The sequence below is a fragment of the Centroberyx affinis genome, unplaced genomic scaffold (assembly GCF_046629955.1).
Source record: "Centroberyx affinis isolate AG114_WGS23_722 - 3 ecotype Tasmania unplaced genomic scaffold, CSIRO-AGI_Caff_v1 ptg004508l_1, whole genome shotgun sequence".
Lineage (NCBI taxonomy): Eukaryota > Metazoa > Chordata > Actinopteri > Beryciformes > Berycidae > Centroberyx > Centroberyx affinis.
Genome location: NW_027282155.1, coordinates 198,299 through 214,230, shown reverse-complemented (window position 1 = coordinate 214,230; position 15,932 = coordinate 198,299). Strand labels below are relative to the sequence as shown.

The 15,932-nt window shown below is 45.0% G+C and overlaps 1 protein-coding gene across 2 annotated transcripts in view; it reads right to left on the bottom strand.

Moving 5' to 3' along the window:
* Nucleotides 1–491: 491 nt before the first annotated feature.
* lipeb (lipase, hormone-sensitive b) overlaps nt 492–15,932 on the bottom strand; it is a 28,092-nt gene continuing 12,651 nt past the window's right edge. For both annotated transcript variants that reach the window (XM_071544253.1, XM_071544254.1), the window contains 8 exons: nt 15,354–15,539; nt 14,268–14,420; nt 10,672–10,816; nt 9,107–9,334; nt 8,207–8,392; nt 6,774–6,955; nt 5,613–5,879; nt 492–5,081 (listed from right to left, as the gene is read on the bottom strand). In XM_071544253.1, coding sequence (XP_071400354.1) covers nt 4,680–5,081; nt 5,613–5,879; nt 6,774–6,955; nt 8,207–8,392; nt 9,107–9,334; nt 10,672–10,816; nt 14,268–14,420; nt 15,354–15,539 — 1,749 coding nt within the window. In that variant the 3' untranslated portion in view covers nt 492–4,679. The remainder of the gene's footprint in view (nt 5,082–5,612; nt 5,880–6,773; nt 6,956–8,206; nt 8,393–9,106; nt 9,335–10,671; nt 10,817–14,267; nt 14,421–15,353; nt 15,540–15,932) is intronic.

Below are 15,932 nucleotides of genomic sequence, written 5' to 3'. Positions count from 1 at the left end.
GAGCTCTAATGAACTATCACAGAGAGACAGATGATGCCTGCTCTCCTAATGTTGGCCTAGTCTAAATTATCACATAGGCCATTCATTAAAAATGCACATATCAACAGGCACAGGCTGCACTAATGGGGAGAAATATTGCTGAAATCCCAACATTATAGGTAGCAATTCATCACGGGATATCTCTGACATCAGCCGCATCCATAGAGAAATAACGATTAACAAAAAAGAACACAAAGCCCTTGCTGCACTGTGGTTTTTCAAATTTGACTGACACTTAATACGTTTAACCAAAGGCCAACATCTTTTTTGACCTTTCCTGAAGTCCTGACTGAGTCAAGGTATTGGTGAAATTTGATTAAGAGTTTTGGCATTTACGCATGCAATCTTCAAAATAATTTGATTGAATTATAGTCTCTAGTCCTTTGGTGCAAACAAAAGGTTAAATGATGGACTTGGACACAACAGGTTCATGGGAGAATATATTTATTTTGATAAAAATCAACAGGGAAAGAAACCAGCCTACTCATCGTATATCTGACAACATTCAATCAAACCTGCAAATTAAGTGCAGGGGTCAAAATCATATCAATCAGATTAACAAATTTGAAAGTAAAAATATCTACAGGAATCATGTCATTTTTTAATATACATTCATTCTTTTTTATTCACAGGTTTGCACTTGTGGTGTTTTTTAATAAAAAGGAAAAAAAATCATGTAAACTTAAAACATCTTTGCTTCCAGTCTATGGCTTGTACATGTTTTTTTTAAAAGGCTAATCAAGTTCTACTTCAAAATTGCATTTTACAGTGCCTTAACATTTGCATATGGAGTACTATCACAATGAATAACATCTGCATTTTCACCGACACCAGTCAACACTAAAATGGCTCTAAATGGCAAGGACGGTGCTTCTGATTTAACGACTGGCTGCAGCCTTTGGTTCCAATTGAAACCTTAATCTTATATGCAGGCTATCTAACTGTGGTGGATCAAGCAAGTTGTTCTCATTAGGAAACATTTCAGAGAAGTGGTCAAGGTCAGTTCAATGCAAATATATGTTTGTGAAAGGATCGGATTTTGTACAACCTTATACAGTCTATTTAAAACTAAGTGGAGTGGCATATGGCTTGGCATGCCAACTATGAAGTCTCACCTCGGGCTGATTCAAACACATTTGACCACAGTGAATGTAATTATCACATTTTCGTCTGTGGAAGCAAAATAATCATGGAGGTACTGAAAAGAAAAGTGCTGGTGTGTAACTGTAGCTGTGCTTCTTGACCTAATCGTTGAAAGCTGCTAGCTCGTTTGCAGTAAGGTTTATCACATTGCACTTCGTTGAAATCAGCCTGGGGCTAAGAAAGTCTCTAGTGAGAAAAGCTTTCAAAAAAGGAAAAAAAAGGTAGAGGTATGCTGTACAACCTGATAATTGAACAACCCAAAAAGCAATATTACACTAAACTACTACAACCTTTACTTACAAGGACGATTCGTGAAAATGATTAGTGATTATAAAATTGTTCTGTGGATCATCAACGCATACATATTCTATGAAACGACACTAATTTAAACAACGTTGAACAAAACATTGCAGCTCAAATTTGTAGGCAGCAAAAGCAGTGGCGGAACCACAAATATATGGGAATGGGGAGACTGCGCCTCAATGCAACACTGACTGTCTGTGCAGATTAATAACAGCAGAGGTGTAGGACACCTCATCTGTCCAAAACACCAGATGGGCTCTCTGGACCATCACCTGCATTTGAGTTAGCCTTCTGCATGAGTGGGCATCAAGGGCAAGAGGCCAATGGGGGTTAAACTGCACGTGTACACATTTGACACAAATTTAAGTTTTCTAGTGGTTCACACAATTAGAAATTTCAGTCACAACTACGCACAATGCCCCAATGGTTTGAGTGGGCAACATGGTGTACGCACACAACCCTTTTAAAAGTCAAGAGCTGTGCTAGTCTATACAAGCCATATTCACAAGGAGGTGCTAATGACCAATCAACCCTGCAGGGCTTCATAAGGGGCCTGTAGGTGTAGGTGCATAGGTGGTGTTTGCAATATTGATGCAGAAGTCAAGCCCACGTACATCACCGAGGTAACTGTTGTCCATTAGAGCCTCGAATTCATCAAAGAGCTTCCAAAGTGTCAACAAAAGATGACTGACAGCACGAATAGTGTCTGACTGAAAAGCGCCCGTTCCTGTCTTTATGTGAACGTATGCCACACACAATGATGCGTGCATGTGTGAGCTCATGTTTCTCACCTGGGCTGGTGGTTTCACACACGCAACAAAAGACACCACAAAGACTAGTGCGCCATCTCAGACATCAGCGTCACGTGAGCGCACACATGCAGACTCCACTTGTGCAACACATACCGGCAAAAAAAGTGACATGTACACAACCACGAGTCCAAAATAGACTCGCACGGATTGAGAGACCGACTGCAGCAAAAGTGCATAGTGAGCATAAACAGCAACAGTAATGCAAGTACAAACTTCAACCCAGCATCTCCAAGAGGATGAGTGTATTACTTTCCTCCTCTTCACAGCCCTGGTCCTCTCTATCAATCTGACTAAAAATATTGCAGTAAATACTCCAGGCTGACAGAACCGAGCATGGTCTAATCCTGTAGCATGACTTTTCTGCTGAAAATCCTGCTCTTCTACGGGGGGATTTTGCACTCAGCGCTTCAGCTAAATCCTATTCATCACACAGCATCCCTCTCTACAGACCTGGCAACCCAGCCCTGCTACCAGGCAAGGGCAGGACAGCGCCAGCATTGCTGGCATCTATATTTAGTTGGACTTGATAGAGGGACTGACCCTCCAAAGGACATTTTCCTGTACTTCAAAGTGAATCAATGACAACAAGCTAGGCAGAGTGTCCTCGGGTCACCAAAGACAAAGTCGACCCCTAATGTAATTGCGAGGAGCAAAAATTCTGCTCAGGTTGGACCGTCAGCCACGTGTAGTCGGCCAGATACAAGTTCAGTGGCTTTTACACAGTGCTCTTACAATCCCTTTTCTTGGTCTGGGGCCTCTGGCTTTTCCTAAAAGCCTCTGATTTGTATGAACAGGTTGTCAGGCAGGAAGTCCCCTGACTCGAGAGAAGTGGTACTTTGACGCACAACATATTGGGTAGGGAGGGAGGGAGTGATAAAACCCGGTGAGGAAGGGGGGGGTATTCGAGTGGAAATCAGTGTAGTGAAGTTAAAATGTATATTGTTAGCTGAGGGCTGTGCATCCTGCCGCCTCTATCTCTCCTATTCCAGTTCTGCGGTAGAAGAATGACAAGCAGTCATTTCCACTCTTAGAAGAAAAAAAACAAAAACGTTTTGCCTCTTTCGGCAGTTTTGCGAGCTGTGATTGTTTTTAGACTGTTATGAAGATGGGACCCAAGTTTCCAAAAAGCACATCAAGTGTTTTTTTTTTTCCAAGTGAATACTTGTAGTATTCAGAAAGTGGTGCATCTCAGTGCATCTCCAACAAAGTTTCATTGTAGCAATCAATAAAATGCAATCTTTTGCATTAGTAATGTCAACACTACAAAAAGCACTAGGCAGCATCTAGATAGGGAGCGCTGTGTCCCTGTGTAATATTCAACCCTATCAGTATGCATTACTGCATAGTAGAGTAGAATATGTGCTTAATTGGGAAGGCAAAGGATGTCAGAGCAGCAGTGGCTAGAGAAGCTTGAGTTAAATACTGCACACATTCAAAAATGTGGAATAAGCAGCAAAAGATTACATAAACAAACAACGTATCGCATACATCAACAAACAAAGAAAAGCTATAATGATTATTCAGGGGTTATAATACAGCATTATAAATCGTTGCTATAAATAAGGTAAAAGTAATACTATGGCTTAGGATTAATAATATGATTAACAATTGCAATGGAATTTCGAGGAACAAGCAAATCAATTCATCCAGTTTAGAGCCTTTAAGTCTGTTGTCTTTTAGCTTTGTAATTCCATTTGGGAGAGAGTCAACAGAGTTACTATCCACAAAGTGAGCCGTATTGACTGCCAAACTGGCGTAATAGAGAACACAATGTGGAGTTATTAAGTGTGATTTAGAGTGGCTCCCTAAAGGACAAGTGGCCATTTAGATGGGGATGGCTCTATAGAGAAGCCTATAGTGTGCCTACCACTATCTGATTAGGGACTCAAATGGCTGCCTTGGCCTAGATGAATCACCCATTCAGGCCTCGTCTCAAGAACCTTCCGCGTTGCTTTATGTCCGAGCCTCTGCCGCCTAAAGGCAAAGCTGTTAAGGATGTGTGCTGTGTGTGTGGGTGAGTGTTGGTCTTTGATCAAAGCAGCTGCTAAATCACCATTCTATTCTGAAATATGACTGTCTTTTGTGGGTGTGTTTGTTTTGTCTGCCAGCCAGAGGTTTGCGGCTGTGCATGGTGATGCAAAGTCAAGCAGCAAGTGAATTCTAAAGCAGAGGAAGTTGTATTTCAGTACTCCTCTACTATTTTGTTCTCTCTCTCAAAAACTGGGCAATCTCCCAGCCTCCTCCAAACTCCCCCATCTCTTGCTTTTCTGAACTCTCTCTCTCTCTTAGGCTTTGCATTGCCTAATTCTGTCTGACTTTCATTTACTCTTTCTCTCTTCACTTCTTGAGTGAACAGCAGTCCTCTTTTCTATCTAACCCCATTTAAGCCCCAATACCACCAACGTCTGTGTTATTCTGGGCTGCCACAGCAACTAAGCCCTCCCCATCTGCAATTTTAGCCCCTCTCCCAGCAGCTAGCTCCTCTCCCTCAATGGAACCGACGAAGAGAGAACTGGTTTCCCCAGAAGAGCCCGAAACACCCCTATCGGTCCGTTCCAGCTTGCGGTGCTTGCGTGGCTCCGGGGGCGTGTCCTGGGTAAAGACACAGCGAATTCGCTCCACGCAGACATTGGCAGCCTCCCTCGTCTCCCTGGAGAGCTGCGATAGGCTGAGGAAGCCATGGGGGAGGTCGTCCACCACGCACAGAGTGACAGGCTGCTCCACGTTCCTCAGACGCTTGGCAAACATCACCGAGTCATCCAGCATGGGGTCCAATGCGCAAGCCTGAGAAGGGAGAGAGAAGAAGCGGGAGGGAGGGAAGGGGGAGAATGGCAGAAAGCAAATTAGGGTTCCCTTCAGACATGTCAAGAATCTTAATTACAGGATGAAGAAAAGGAAGCCAAGCGTTCCCCCCTCTTTTTTCCCCCCCGTCTCTCTTTACATTCTCGCTGACTCACTCTAGCCACTTTAAAACCTGCACCAATTTCCTCATTTTCATATTAACACACAAGAGAGAGCAGGTCTCAAGTTCATCTATTCCTCCTATCACACTATCTCACTCTCTCTTCTTGATACTAGAATGTGCACCGGGTCTGAACACCATCTGAACTGTCCTGATATGGTGAACTCCACTCTACTCAATAACTTTGTTATGCAAACAGCCATAAAAAGAGGCGGGTAACATTGTTTGTGAGCTAGCTGTCCTCCTCAAGTACCCTGAGGCCTTTGTGTATTTATCTGTATGAGTGGCCGTCCCCCCATTTCTCTACCTCATTCCCAATTCTCTCCATCCCTCCCTCTGCCTGTGCTTCTTACCACTATGTGTACAGGAGGCAGCCCTTTCAGCATGCTATCCGGGGCCAGCAGGGGGGAGCAGTAGGGGTCCCTGACCACCGGTGAGCTCTGCAGCCTCATCTCAGCCAGCTGCTCCGAGCGTAGAGGCTCAAAGCCCAGGGGGAACTCTCTGGGGTGCTCCAGCTCTGACCCCTCCTCGCCACCAGGGGGTGGTATGGCCACCGAAGACAGGGCACTGGTCATGGAGGCATCGGCTTCCTTGGAGAGGAAGAAACTCACATCTTCTGGCTACATAAGGAAGAGAAATTATTCAGGTGAGGTTAAATTAAAGACTGACTGGACAAGGGAGATGGTAATGTTGAGGAAAGAGGGAACTAAAGTATAAAATATTTGCAAGGCAACCTTGGTTATGTATACAACGCTTTGCCCTTCTGAAAATCTCCTTCTAAAAACCTTGGCTGAATGCCTGAAAGTCTTGGCTGAACAATCCCCATTTCAAGGAGGGAAAGCACAGCAGCATTTCCAGTCTGACGTCACCCCTGCTAGCTATTTTTCCCCAACCCAGCCACTAATCCAGTCTGCCTGTGTGAAAACACACAAAGGGATAATCTCCAACACCTTGCCAGAACCAAAAGGTTAGGTATTCAGTCAGCATCCTTTAGCCAAATCTGTTTATGAGGCATGGGTGACATATAAGCTCAGCTGAGTTCAGTGAGGTGAAACACACATACCACTGCAGGGAATATATGATGCCGAGCCAACATATCTTCATGCTACAACATTGTTCAGACACACAGTCCAACATTACAATCTCTTCAGCAGACTCAAATTGTACTCCCAACTCTGTTTAATGCAAATTGTATGAAAGGTGAGATAATTGGATCCTAGATAGGAGACTAGTGGGAATTCTCTGTGCTCTCTGATGGTGTTGTAATCATCAAATTACAATTCTAATTCTGTGGTTGTTGGACAACAGGGTGGCCTCATGGTTAGAGACCATGCCATAACACCCCCACCCCTCCCCCTCCTCCACGCCAGCAACAATATGTCTAGCAACAGCCAGGTGTCCTTAAGCAATTCACTGAACCCTTGCCTGCTCGCTAATTGTAAGCTGTTCTGGACAAGGACATCAGCTAAGTGCCTAAAAAATGTAAATGTAAACGGTATTCAAACGTGACGTACAGTGCGCTCGGAGAGCAGTGATGCAGTGTGGGAGGTGGAATTGTTGTGGATCCCCAGGTCCTGGCAAGTCTGGCTCTTCACAGACACTCTCCTGGTGGAGAAGTCTGTCGGCTCTGGGGGTACGGGGGGGTCCGAGTGAGGAGAGGAGATGGATGCCTCGGATATGCTCTTCCTCACTGTATCTGAGAGAGAAAAGAGAGAGACAGAGAGAGAGAAAGAGACAGAGAGAGAAAGAGAGAGAGGGAGAGAGACAGGCAGAGAGATAGAGCGAGACAGAGAGAGAGACAGAGACAGAGAGAGAGACAGAGAGACAGAGATTGTGCAAAACAAACAGAAAAGGAGAGCAGAGAGTGTTTGAGAGAGACAAACAGTGAGAGAGAGGTTCATTAAAAACTAAAGTTAACCACGCACACTGAATAGCGTATGAAAGATGAAGAGGCCACTCAACTTCACTTGAGGCCACTGATGGTTGGAGGACATCGAAAAAAAAAATATCATTAGGGTACTAACACTGATGGTGGTACACAAAAGAAAATTCACTTATTCTGCTGTTTCCACTTATTGTATGTCCTCTGGTTTAGAGCCAACAGTTAAAAGCCTAAAATGCAAATGGGGATATATCAGGAACAAGAAAAGGGAAGGGGGCGGAGGAATTTTCAAACAGTGCTGTCATGGTGATATCATTCGTCCCGCCCCCAGCCGTCAAAACACAGCTGTAAGAGTTGTCATGGCTGGTCTCCTCACAAAGCTACCGCTCTCCCATCTCTTTAATAATGAACCATCTCAGCACCATGATGGCCTTTTAATAATGTACACCCACCAATGACACTCTCATTAGTTTGGGCTTGCAGCTGTGGGGGTGTCACCTAGCTAAGGGGACACCTGGGAAATTATGATTCACCACTAGATTTACGGTGGCTACAATTAACAATTACTGTCAAACCACTGCCGCTCCAAGGAGGTGGATTGATATGGATGGGGCTGCAGGGGTGTTATGCAACAGAAAGGGACGCGGCGATAATTGGTTAGTTAACTGTTGAATAGGGAGATCCATTTCAATGACCTCCTCCATACGGGGTGTAATGAACTTTGGGGCAATTAGTATTCTCAGCTAAGACAAACACACTGGATAAATGCACAAGCATAGCGAACACTCTGAAACAGTGGGAGGTAAACACACACACTTTGAATTTGGAGATCCCATTAATATTGTTTGCAGGTAGACATGATCAAAGACACAAGCTGATTGCACAGAAAACTTTGTACATCCATCCCAACCAAAAAACTTTGAACACCTTTACTGCTAAGTAAAACACAGTTATATCACCCACCCATCTCCTAATGTTCCCACCCACCTGCGCACACATGCAAACACAAACATGTGCACGCATATATAAACACACCCATACACACAAACACAAACGGTGGCGTACCAGTGGCTCCTGGCGGTGCCTCTGCAGCTATGTTGGCGGAGGCGGAGGCTCTGTTGGGATCCAGCAGAGAGTGGATCCAGTTGGAGGCTCCCTGTCGGAAATCTCGGAGCAGCAGCGCTGTATCTCTCTTCACCATGCTCAGCGTGCTCACTCTCTCTACCTGCTTCTCTGTCTGCGGCTCACTGCCTGGGGAGGGAGACATGGAGGAAAAGTTAGGATGGAAAGATGGAAGGACAGGAATGAGGGAGGGAAATAAGTTGGGAAGGACGAGAAAAGGCAGGGAATGAATAAGAACAGAGAAGATAGGAAAGGTACGGTAGTAGAGCAGAGAGAAAGAGTGGCAGAGTACATTAAATATCTCCTCAGGGCGATTTGTATTACAGACAGTGGATGAAAAATACAAAACAATGACACTATACAACACACATAATGCACTACATAAAACTAAATGAGGCAACAGTGTGCGAGAGAGGTCCTGCAAATATACACAGCTAGAACAAAACATCTTTATGATTAATGTCATCATTATTACTATGCTAAAGAAACAAACAAAAACAAATCATCTTAACAGGCCAATAAAGTAGATGCCATCATCAGCATTATTATCAAAACCCCAATTACAAATCATCATGTATAGAGTAAGAGCAGGTAGCACAGACATGAAGAAATGGAGGGAAGAAAGAAGGCAGAGGGAGGAAAAAGGTTAAAAAAGCAAAAAAAAAAGGGAAAGGAGAAGGCGAGAGAGAGAGGGAAAGAACAGAGGACAGGTTGAAAATTGATTTCCTATTGGCCTATCACTCACTCCTGTTTGAGTGTATGGTGGGAAAGACAAAGATCGACGCCTTTTCTCACCTTCACAAGATTAAAACGTCCTAGCTTGATTTTTAAACACACACACACCTGCGTAGGCGCTGAGACACCTGGAGAGCACACTGAGCGGCAGCAGGGGATCCATAAGTGTGAGCAGGCGGGAGGGCGAGGCGTAGGCGGTGAGCAGGGTAGCTGGGTAGGCTGCCACGATGCCATCTGGCATTCGCACCCCGTGAGCAGCGGCGCGCATCGATGTCGTCACACACAAGTTGCCGCCGGCACTGTCGCCGGCCAGACACACTTTCTCCCCGGTCCAACCTGGAGTGAAAAATGGGTAGGGGAAGAAAGAGGTGAGAAGAAAGGAGAACAGAAGGAAGGGGAAACAAAGAGCAGAACTGAAAAGAAAATAAAGTACAGGAAAAATGGAACACAAAGAAAGAAGACAAGAGAGAGGAGAAAAGAAAAGAGAGAACAGAGCAACTATTTTTCTGTTGCTATGTGAAATCTACCAAGGGAAAAAAAAAGCAGCGTGTGACACACTTGGGTATCAACTAATAGTCTCTGTATCGCTGCTCATATGGTTGCTGTGAGGGGGCGATATCTCACTGTCTGCCTTATAGCCAGCATATTGCCTTCTTGTACTACAACACTAACATATTGCATTGGAGACACTGCTAATTTGACACGCCATGCTTCAGCAGTGGGGTGCAACCCAAAACTCACCAGATGTCTTTTGTTTATTGCTTGAATATTGAGCATCACAATTTGTGTAATATTGCAGAACGAAGACCACGGTGCAAGACATTGTCTAGAAGAAAAGATTACTTTTCGAAGTGATGCATGAATCCTCCGAGTGGTCCGGGGATTGGTAAACAAACAGTGAGGATTTGCAGAAATAGTCCACAAGACAACTTCACCCTGAGAAAAGTGAGTTTTTCCCCTCTTTTGTTGCAGCTGCTCACTGAGGTCAGATAACATGCTTGCTATTCTTACAACCACCTAAGGTAAATACCATCTCTACTGCAAATACTTGTCCCATGACCTTGAAAAGTAAACAGAAAATGTACAGGCGAGAAAAGACCCAGCACTCCAGTGCAGAGGTGGGGAATCGAGTCACATGACGAGTCACAATTTTAATTGCTTGACAGTTTACTTGATGCATGAAGGGAATATTTGAGACTTGACTTGAGTTCTGGTGACTTGACTTTGACTTGTTCTTTGATGACTTGGAAAGGTTTCTAAATGACTTAGATTGAAAGTGATGAGGTTTGTTCCACCAGACAACTGAATTTAAATTCTGTTTTCTGAATTTGTATGGAATGATTGAATTTATTGAAGTTGAAACTGATTATAGAAATCAAACTCATGATGCTCTTACCAACTTTTTATTCTATTAAAACGATATTGCATTGCAAAGTCCTACCTATTTAGTTTTCTTTACGATATTAAATTGATACTGGACTCTTGATTTATTCTGACTTGACTTGTGTTCTACATTTAGACTTGAGACTTGACATTAATGACATTCACTTGGTAAAATACATTTAGACTTGGGACTTGACTTGAGACTTGTGCCTCAAGACTTGAGACTTGAGCAAAGTTGACTTAGTCACACTCTGCTCCAGTGTAAACTACAGTGCGTGTTGTGTTTGTACCCAGTAGGTGGTGGTTCCTGAGGGCCCAGCAGTAGGCATAGAAACACTCCTCCAGGGCCCTGGGGAAGGGGGCCTCGGGGGCCAGGGAGTAGTCCACTGACAGGATGGGGACACCCAGGTCCTGGGACCAACTCTTCAGATAGGGCTGGAGAGACAGAAGGCAGGGGTGTGGAGGAGGGGGGGTGGATACATAGAGAGTAATATTCAGTTTCACAGTCAAAAGATCCTTTGTTGTTAACAATATGAGAAGCAAGACAGAGCAAGATAAAACAGGGGCGCAGGGGGAGAATGAGACAGAGAGAGAGAGAGAGAGACACGTGTGGAGGTGAGAAAGCATTAAGAAGCAAGGATAAAAAGTTATGAAAATTATGTTCCCCTCTGATGTCATCTGTCTGCTTTCTGGCTTACTGTCTAGACAAAGGGAGAATGAGCAGTGCCCTTTCGGTCACCTCCATTTCATTTCTTCTCATATGGTAATAACCAAGGTGCACACATGTCCTAGTTTGCCGGTTATGAAGGGAACAGGCAAACACAAGGAGAGTGTGGATTTGACAATCCACAAAACAAAATCCAAATAGTGAGTTTTGTTGTGACTACTCTCTAAAGTCAGGTTAAACTCTTCCTATTATTGTACCAACTAAGGTAAGTACTTTACCTCGCATACTTTTGCAATGACCTTGACATGTGAGAGAGAAATCAAGACTGACCTGACAACGTATTCTTTCTGCAAAGCTTTCCTCCTTTGCTCTTCCATCTCTGCTATCTCCCCAAAACAGCTTTTTGACTAGCTGTGACAGAGCCGGCAGTGAAAGCAAAGGCTCTCCGTTCACAACACCGGGAAAAGCACGGTGTCTGTGTGTGTGTGTTTGTGTGTCACCTCAGCGACCAGTGATTCAAAATGAAAAAAACACATCAACAAAGCAGCAGCTCCAGGAGTTGACTGTGCTCTCTTAAAGCCCCGTCTGTCACGATAAATCTTAGAGTGAGACTGCTGACAAGTGAGTGTGCGTGCAGTTCAAGTGCTGTTTAGGTCAGGCCGTGTGTGTTCGTGCAAATCAGCAAAGGTACTCCTTTGGTGTGTGTGCGCAAGTGTGTGTGTCTCCATGCAGCTATGTGAACAATAGCCATTGTTGACAGTCTACAATGAGTGTCAACATGTGCCAGTGCCCATGGCCAGGTCTGTCAGTCAGACGGATCATCATCTCTACCTGCATAAAAGGAGCTGAGGACTCGCAACAAATGGCCTACAGGGCTTCAGAGAGGTTGGTGTGTGTGTTTGCTGGGCTGGGACCAAGGCTGGTTAATATTACATGACTCAGGAAACTCTCCGAGTACACACGCATCCTATCCCCAGAGAAACACACACACACACACACACACACACACACACACACACACACACACACACACACACACACACACACACACACACACACACACACACACACACACACACACACACACACACACACACACACACACACACACACACACACACACACACACACACACACACACACACACACACACACACACACACACACACACACACACACACACACACACACACACACACACACACACACACACACACACACACACACACACACACACACACACACACACACACACTTTCATAAGAGCCCAGATCACCTCTCAAAGCAGGAGTTAATCGGAGCTGCAGTTTCACTCATCCTCAGACAGGCAGAGCAGTTAATCCGTCTCTGCGGGCTGGTACCTCTGCTGCCCAATCACACACAAAAACACACTCCTGGATGTGTGTAGGTCTGTGTGTGTGTGTGTGTGTATGTAGCTACGTTGCTAAATGCACACAAATCCCAGTACATCCATTACTGTGATCTCAGAGTCATGGGGCACTGAGAGTGGGAGCACCACAGGCTCCTGCCCCAGAAATCCAACTATCCATCTTCCCCAACACTGGCACACTGGAGGGCAGGAGAGGCAGGATGGAGTGGGGGGAAGGAGTGAAGGAGAGATATGAGGAGAGCACCACAGGCCCCTGCCCTCAGGGAAACTTTCCATCTCCCTATTCACTCTGCCTTGCGCCGTGCCTCAGGGATTAAGAGAGCAGAAGGTACCCGGTGAAATGAGGAGGGAAAAGGGGAAGTGGACTGTGCTAAAATAAGACAGGAAGGATAGGTGAAAAAAGGACACTAAGTGAAAGGAAATGAATTTGTGCAATATTAGAAAGATCAAAAAGAGGGATGTAAAAAAGAGAGAAGAGCCCAGAAGAAGGAGGGAGAGGGATAGTCTGACAAGTCTTCCATTAGCGCCTGGGGTAATCTTTCTCTACGGGGCTGTACCGTTCTCCGTTAATTCAACATGACAGCGCTGTTCACCCCCTCCTCAGATCACTCTCTCATCCTCTGGTTGCTACGCAGCTGCAGATCAAGACAGCCCATGTCCTTGGCAATTTCACAGAGCCTTGTCTTACAGTGGCTATAAGTAGCCAGTTGCCACATGCAGACCGCACACAGCCAGACAGATGACCACATGAGTGCAGGAGAGAGGGGGAGAAGAGGAGGCGCAAGCTGAGTTGATTCCCATTAGGATGAATCAGGCAGAGGTTTGAATGTTGCCTCCAGCTACTACTTTGTCTGGTCACTCATGTCAACTTGAGTTAAAATTGTTTAACAAAATAAGTCTGTCACAGAGTGCTTTACAGAGCAACAAAGGACATCAATACTAATAACAAGAGACATGTGGCAAGAGTTCATGTGTGCGTGTGTCCTCTGTCCATTACAAAGATTCGGAAATTAAAAACAGGGAAATGGGCTCCTCTGTAAGAAAAAAGAGGGATGAGGATGAAGTGGACGACAGAAAGCAATGGATAAAAATAAAAGACTAGTACTCCAGAGGATGACATGGAGCCAAACTTGCCTCTGCCGCACCGGTAGTTGAAGAAGGGATGCAGGGCAGAGTCTCTCTATCAAGTTTGCAGGGATTAATTACACAATAATTAGCTTAACGGCTCATTACGAGCCACGCTATTGACTGAGTGAGAAACTCAGTCTGGTAACCCCTCTGCTCCTCGGCTGACAACAAGTGTCAGTCTCCTCAACACTTTAATTAGCTGGGGTTCAATTACAATTAGCTTGAGAAAACACAGCCAGAAGTTGACGTATGGAGGAGGTGAGAGGGGGAACTGAGCTGGGCGATCACTGTGACGATACCGGCTCAAATCCTGGAAAAACAAGACCTGAGTGAGGCATCCTCGGATGGAAGTGTGGTGTAGTGGTGACAATACTTGGATACAGAAATGGCACATGACATACCTCAACTAATGAGCAAATTGCACCGCCACTTTCTGCATTTCACTTGACTGTTCCGTTTTGTCTGATTCGTAGATGGCGACAAAACAAATGTTAACCAAAGTGAAATTACTACTTGATATTATGTGATTACTCTTCTGTAATCTGCTTTTCATGTCTTGCAAAATGGAACTAGATGATCTAAAAAAGGTACAAATGGGTGGGCATTTTTTTCATCTTGCTTTTTCAGTTAGCTAAAGAAAACCCTGATCCGGGTATCTTAGTGAAAAACTGATCTAGGTCTGGTGGAGAGTACCATCTTACCTCATGGGACTTGGAGGTCTGGGCCACGAAGCCTCCCCCATGGAAGTGGATCAGGAGGCAGGGAGACGTGGGGCTGCGCTTGGTCTTCAGCCCCAGCGACAGAGAGATAGCGCCCCCCTCAGAGCGGGAGAGAGATAGCAGAGACTCACTGTCCTGGAGAGAGAGAAGGGAGAGGGGGGGGGGGGTACAAAGATCAAGGAACAGAAGGAGAAAAAGTTTCAGGAGATTAGATGTGTTAGGAGTACTAGTTCAGAAGATCAAATAACGGCAAATCACTATGTTTGCACCACTTGGATGACTGTCTACAGACTGTGTACATCGCAAACAAAGCCTTGTTTTCGTTCGAAACAGTTGATTGTTAGTGCTAGCAACAGGGCTCCAGTGAGAGAGGGATTAGCTAGCCATTTTGCAGCAGCTTGCTGCCAGCCAGTCCTGTGCTACCATAAACGCACACTAATTCCTATTCATTAACAGAAACAAGGAGGGAGGGAGGGAGAGGGAGGAGAGGGTGAAAGGAAGGGTTTCCGCAGATGCAGACTTGTGTTTTGCAACATTAAAAGAACACCGTTGTTTTGTTGGAGTGTGATCAATGGCTGAAAGTGTTTGCTGATAGCATGTCTGGTTAGGTGCCAGCCTACAGAGAAGAAGGGAGGAGGGAGAGAAGGGAAAGGGGGGGAGTCTCCCAAGAGAATTAGGGAGGGAGGCAGAGTACAAAAAGTAAAAGTTAAACGAGAGACAGAGGCAGAGAGACAGAGAGAGACAGAGAGAGACAGAGAGAGAGAGAGATTGAACGGGATTCAATCTAGAAGGATGTGGAGAAGCTGTCGTTTACTCTTGGAGAAAGAGAAGCTATTGATATGCTGTTAAAGTCTTTCAGATAAAGCAAAGACAGGGGCAGCAGGCCAAGGACAGCCTCAAGACAATAAATTAGGAACTGCTATGTGTAAGATGGGTTGAAAAGAGCCATAGGAGGAAAACCCTAAACTTAAAAGTAGGTCAGTCACCAAATACTTAAACAGAAAAGCTACAAAAATCCTTTTGCAAATTCAAACAGCCTTCAACTTGATTAGGATTTTGTCTAATTACCTGTCCATCACGCAAGTCGTAAGAGATGAGCCTCATCTGAATGGGGGCAGTGCCGATGTGTGCTGATGGCGGCGCAATAGTTACGGTCGTTCTGGGGTTGGCCACCAGGGGGAGGTCAAAGGGCACAGGGGGCACAGAGAGAGCACGGTTCACCTTGACCTGAGTGGACGTCATACTGGCTAGACTCTGGAGGGAGAGAGATGACAGAGACACACAGAGACAAAGAGAGAGAGAGAGATAGACAGATAGAGAGACAGACAGAAACAGGCAGAGAGGCAGACAGAGGGAGAGAAAGAGACACACAGAGAGAAAGCGTGTGAGAGAGAGAGAGCAAGTCAGGTCAAAGAAGAGAAAGAGAAACTGGATGAATAAATCATGAACCCCATTGAATAAATTGAATTCCACTCTATTATTACTAACTGCCTGTGGGCCAAAATGCATTATGATAGGAAGGTGCTTTTACCAGAGAAAAGTAAAATATCCCAGATCCAATTTTAAAATTAAAATCATAGGGAAGTACACTTTTCTGTGTGCATGGGTTAGTGGTGATAGCATGGGTAGCTTACAGATTACTGTGCG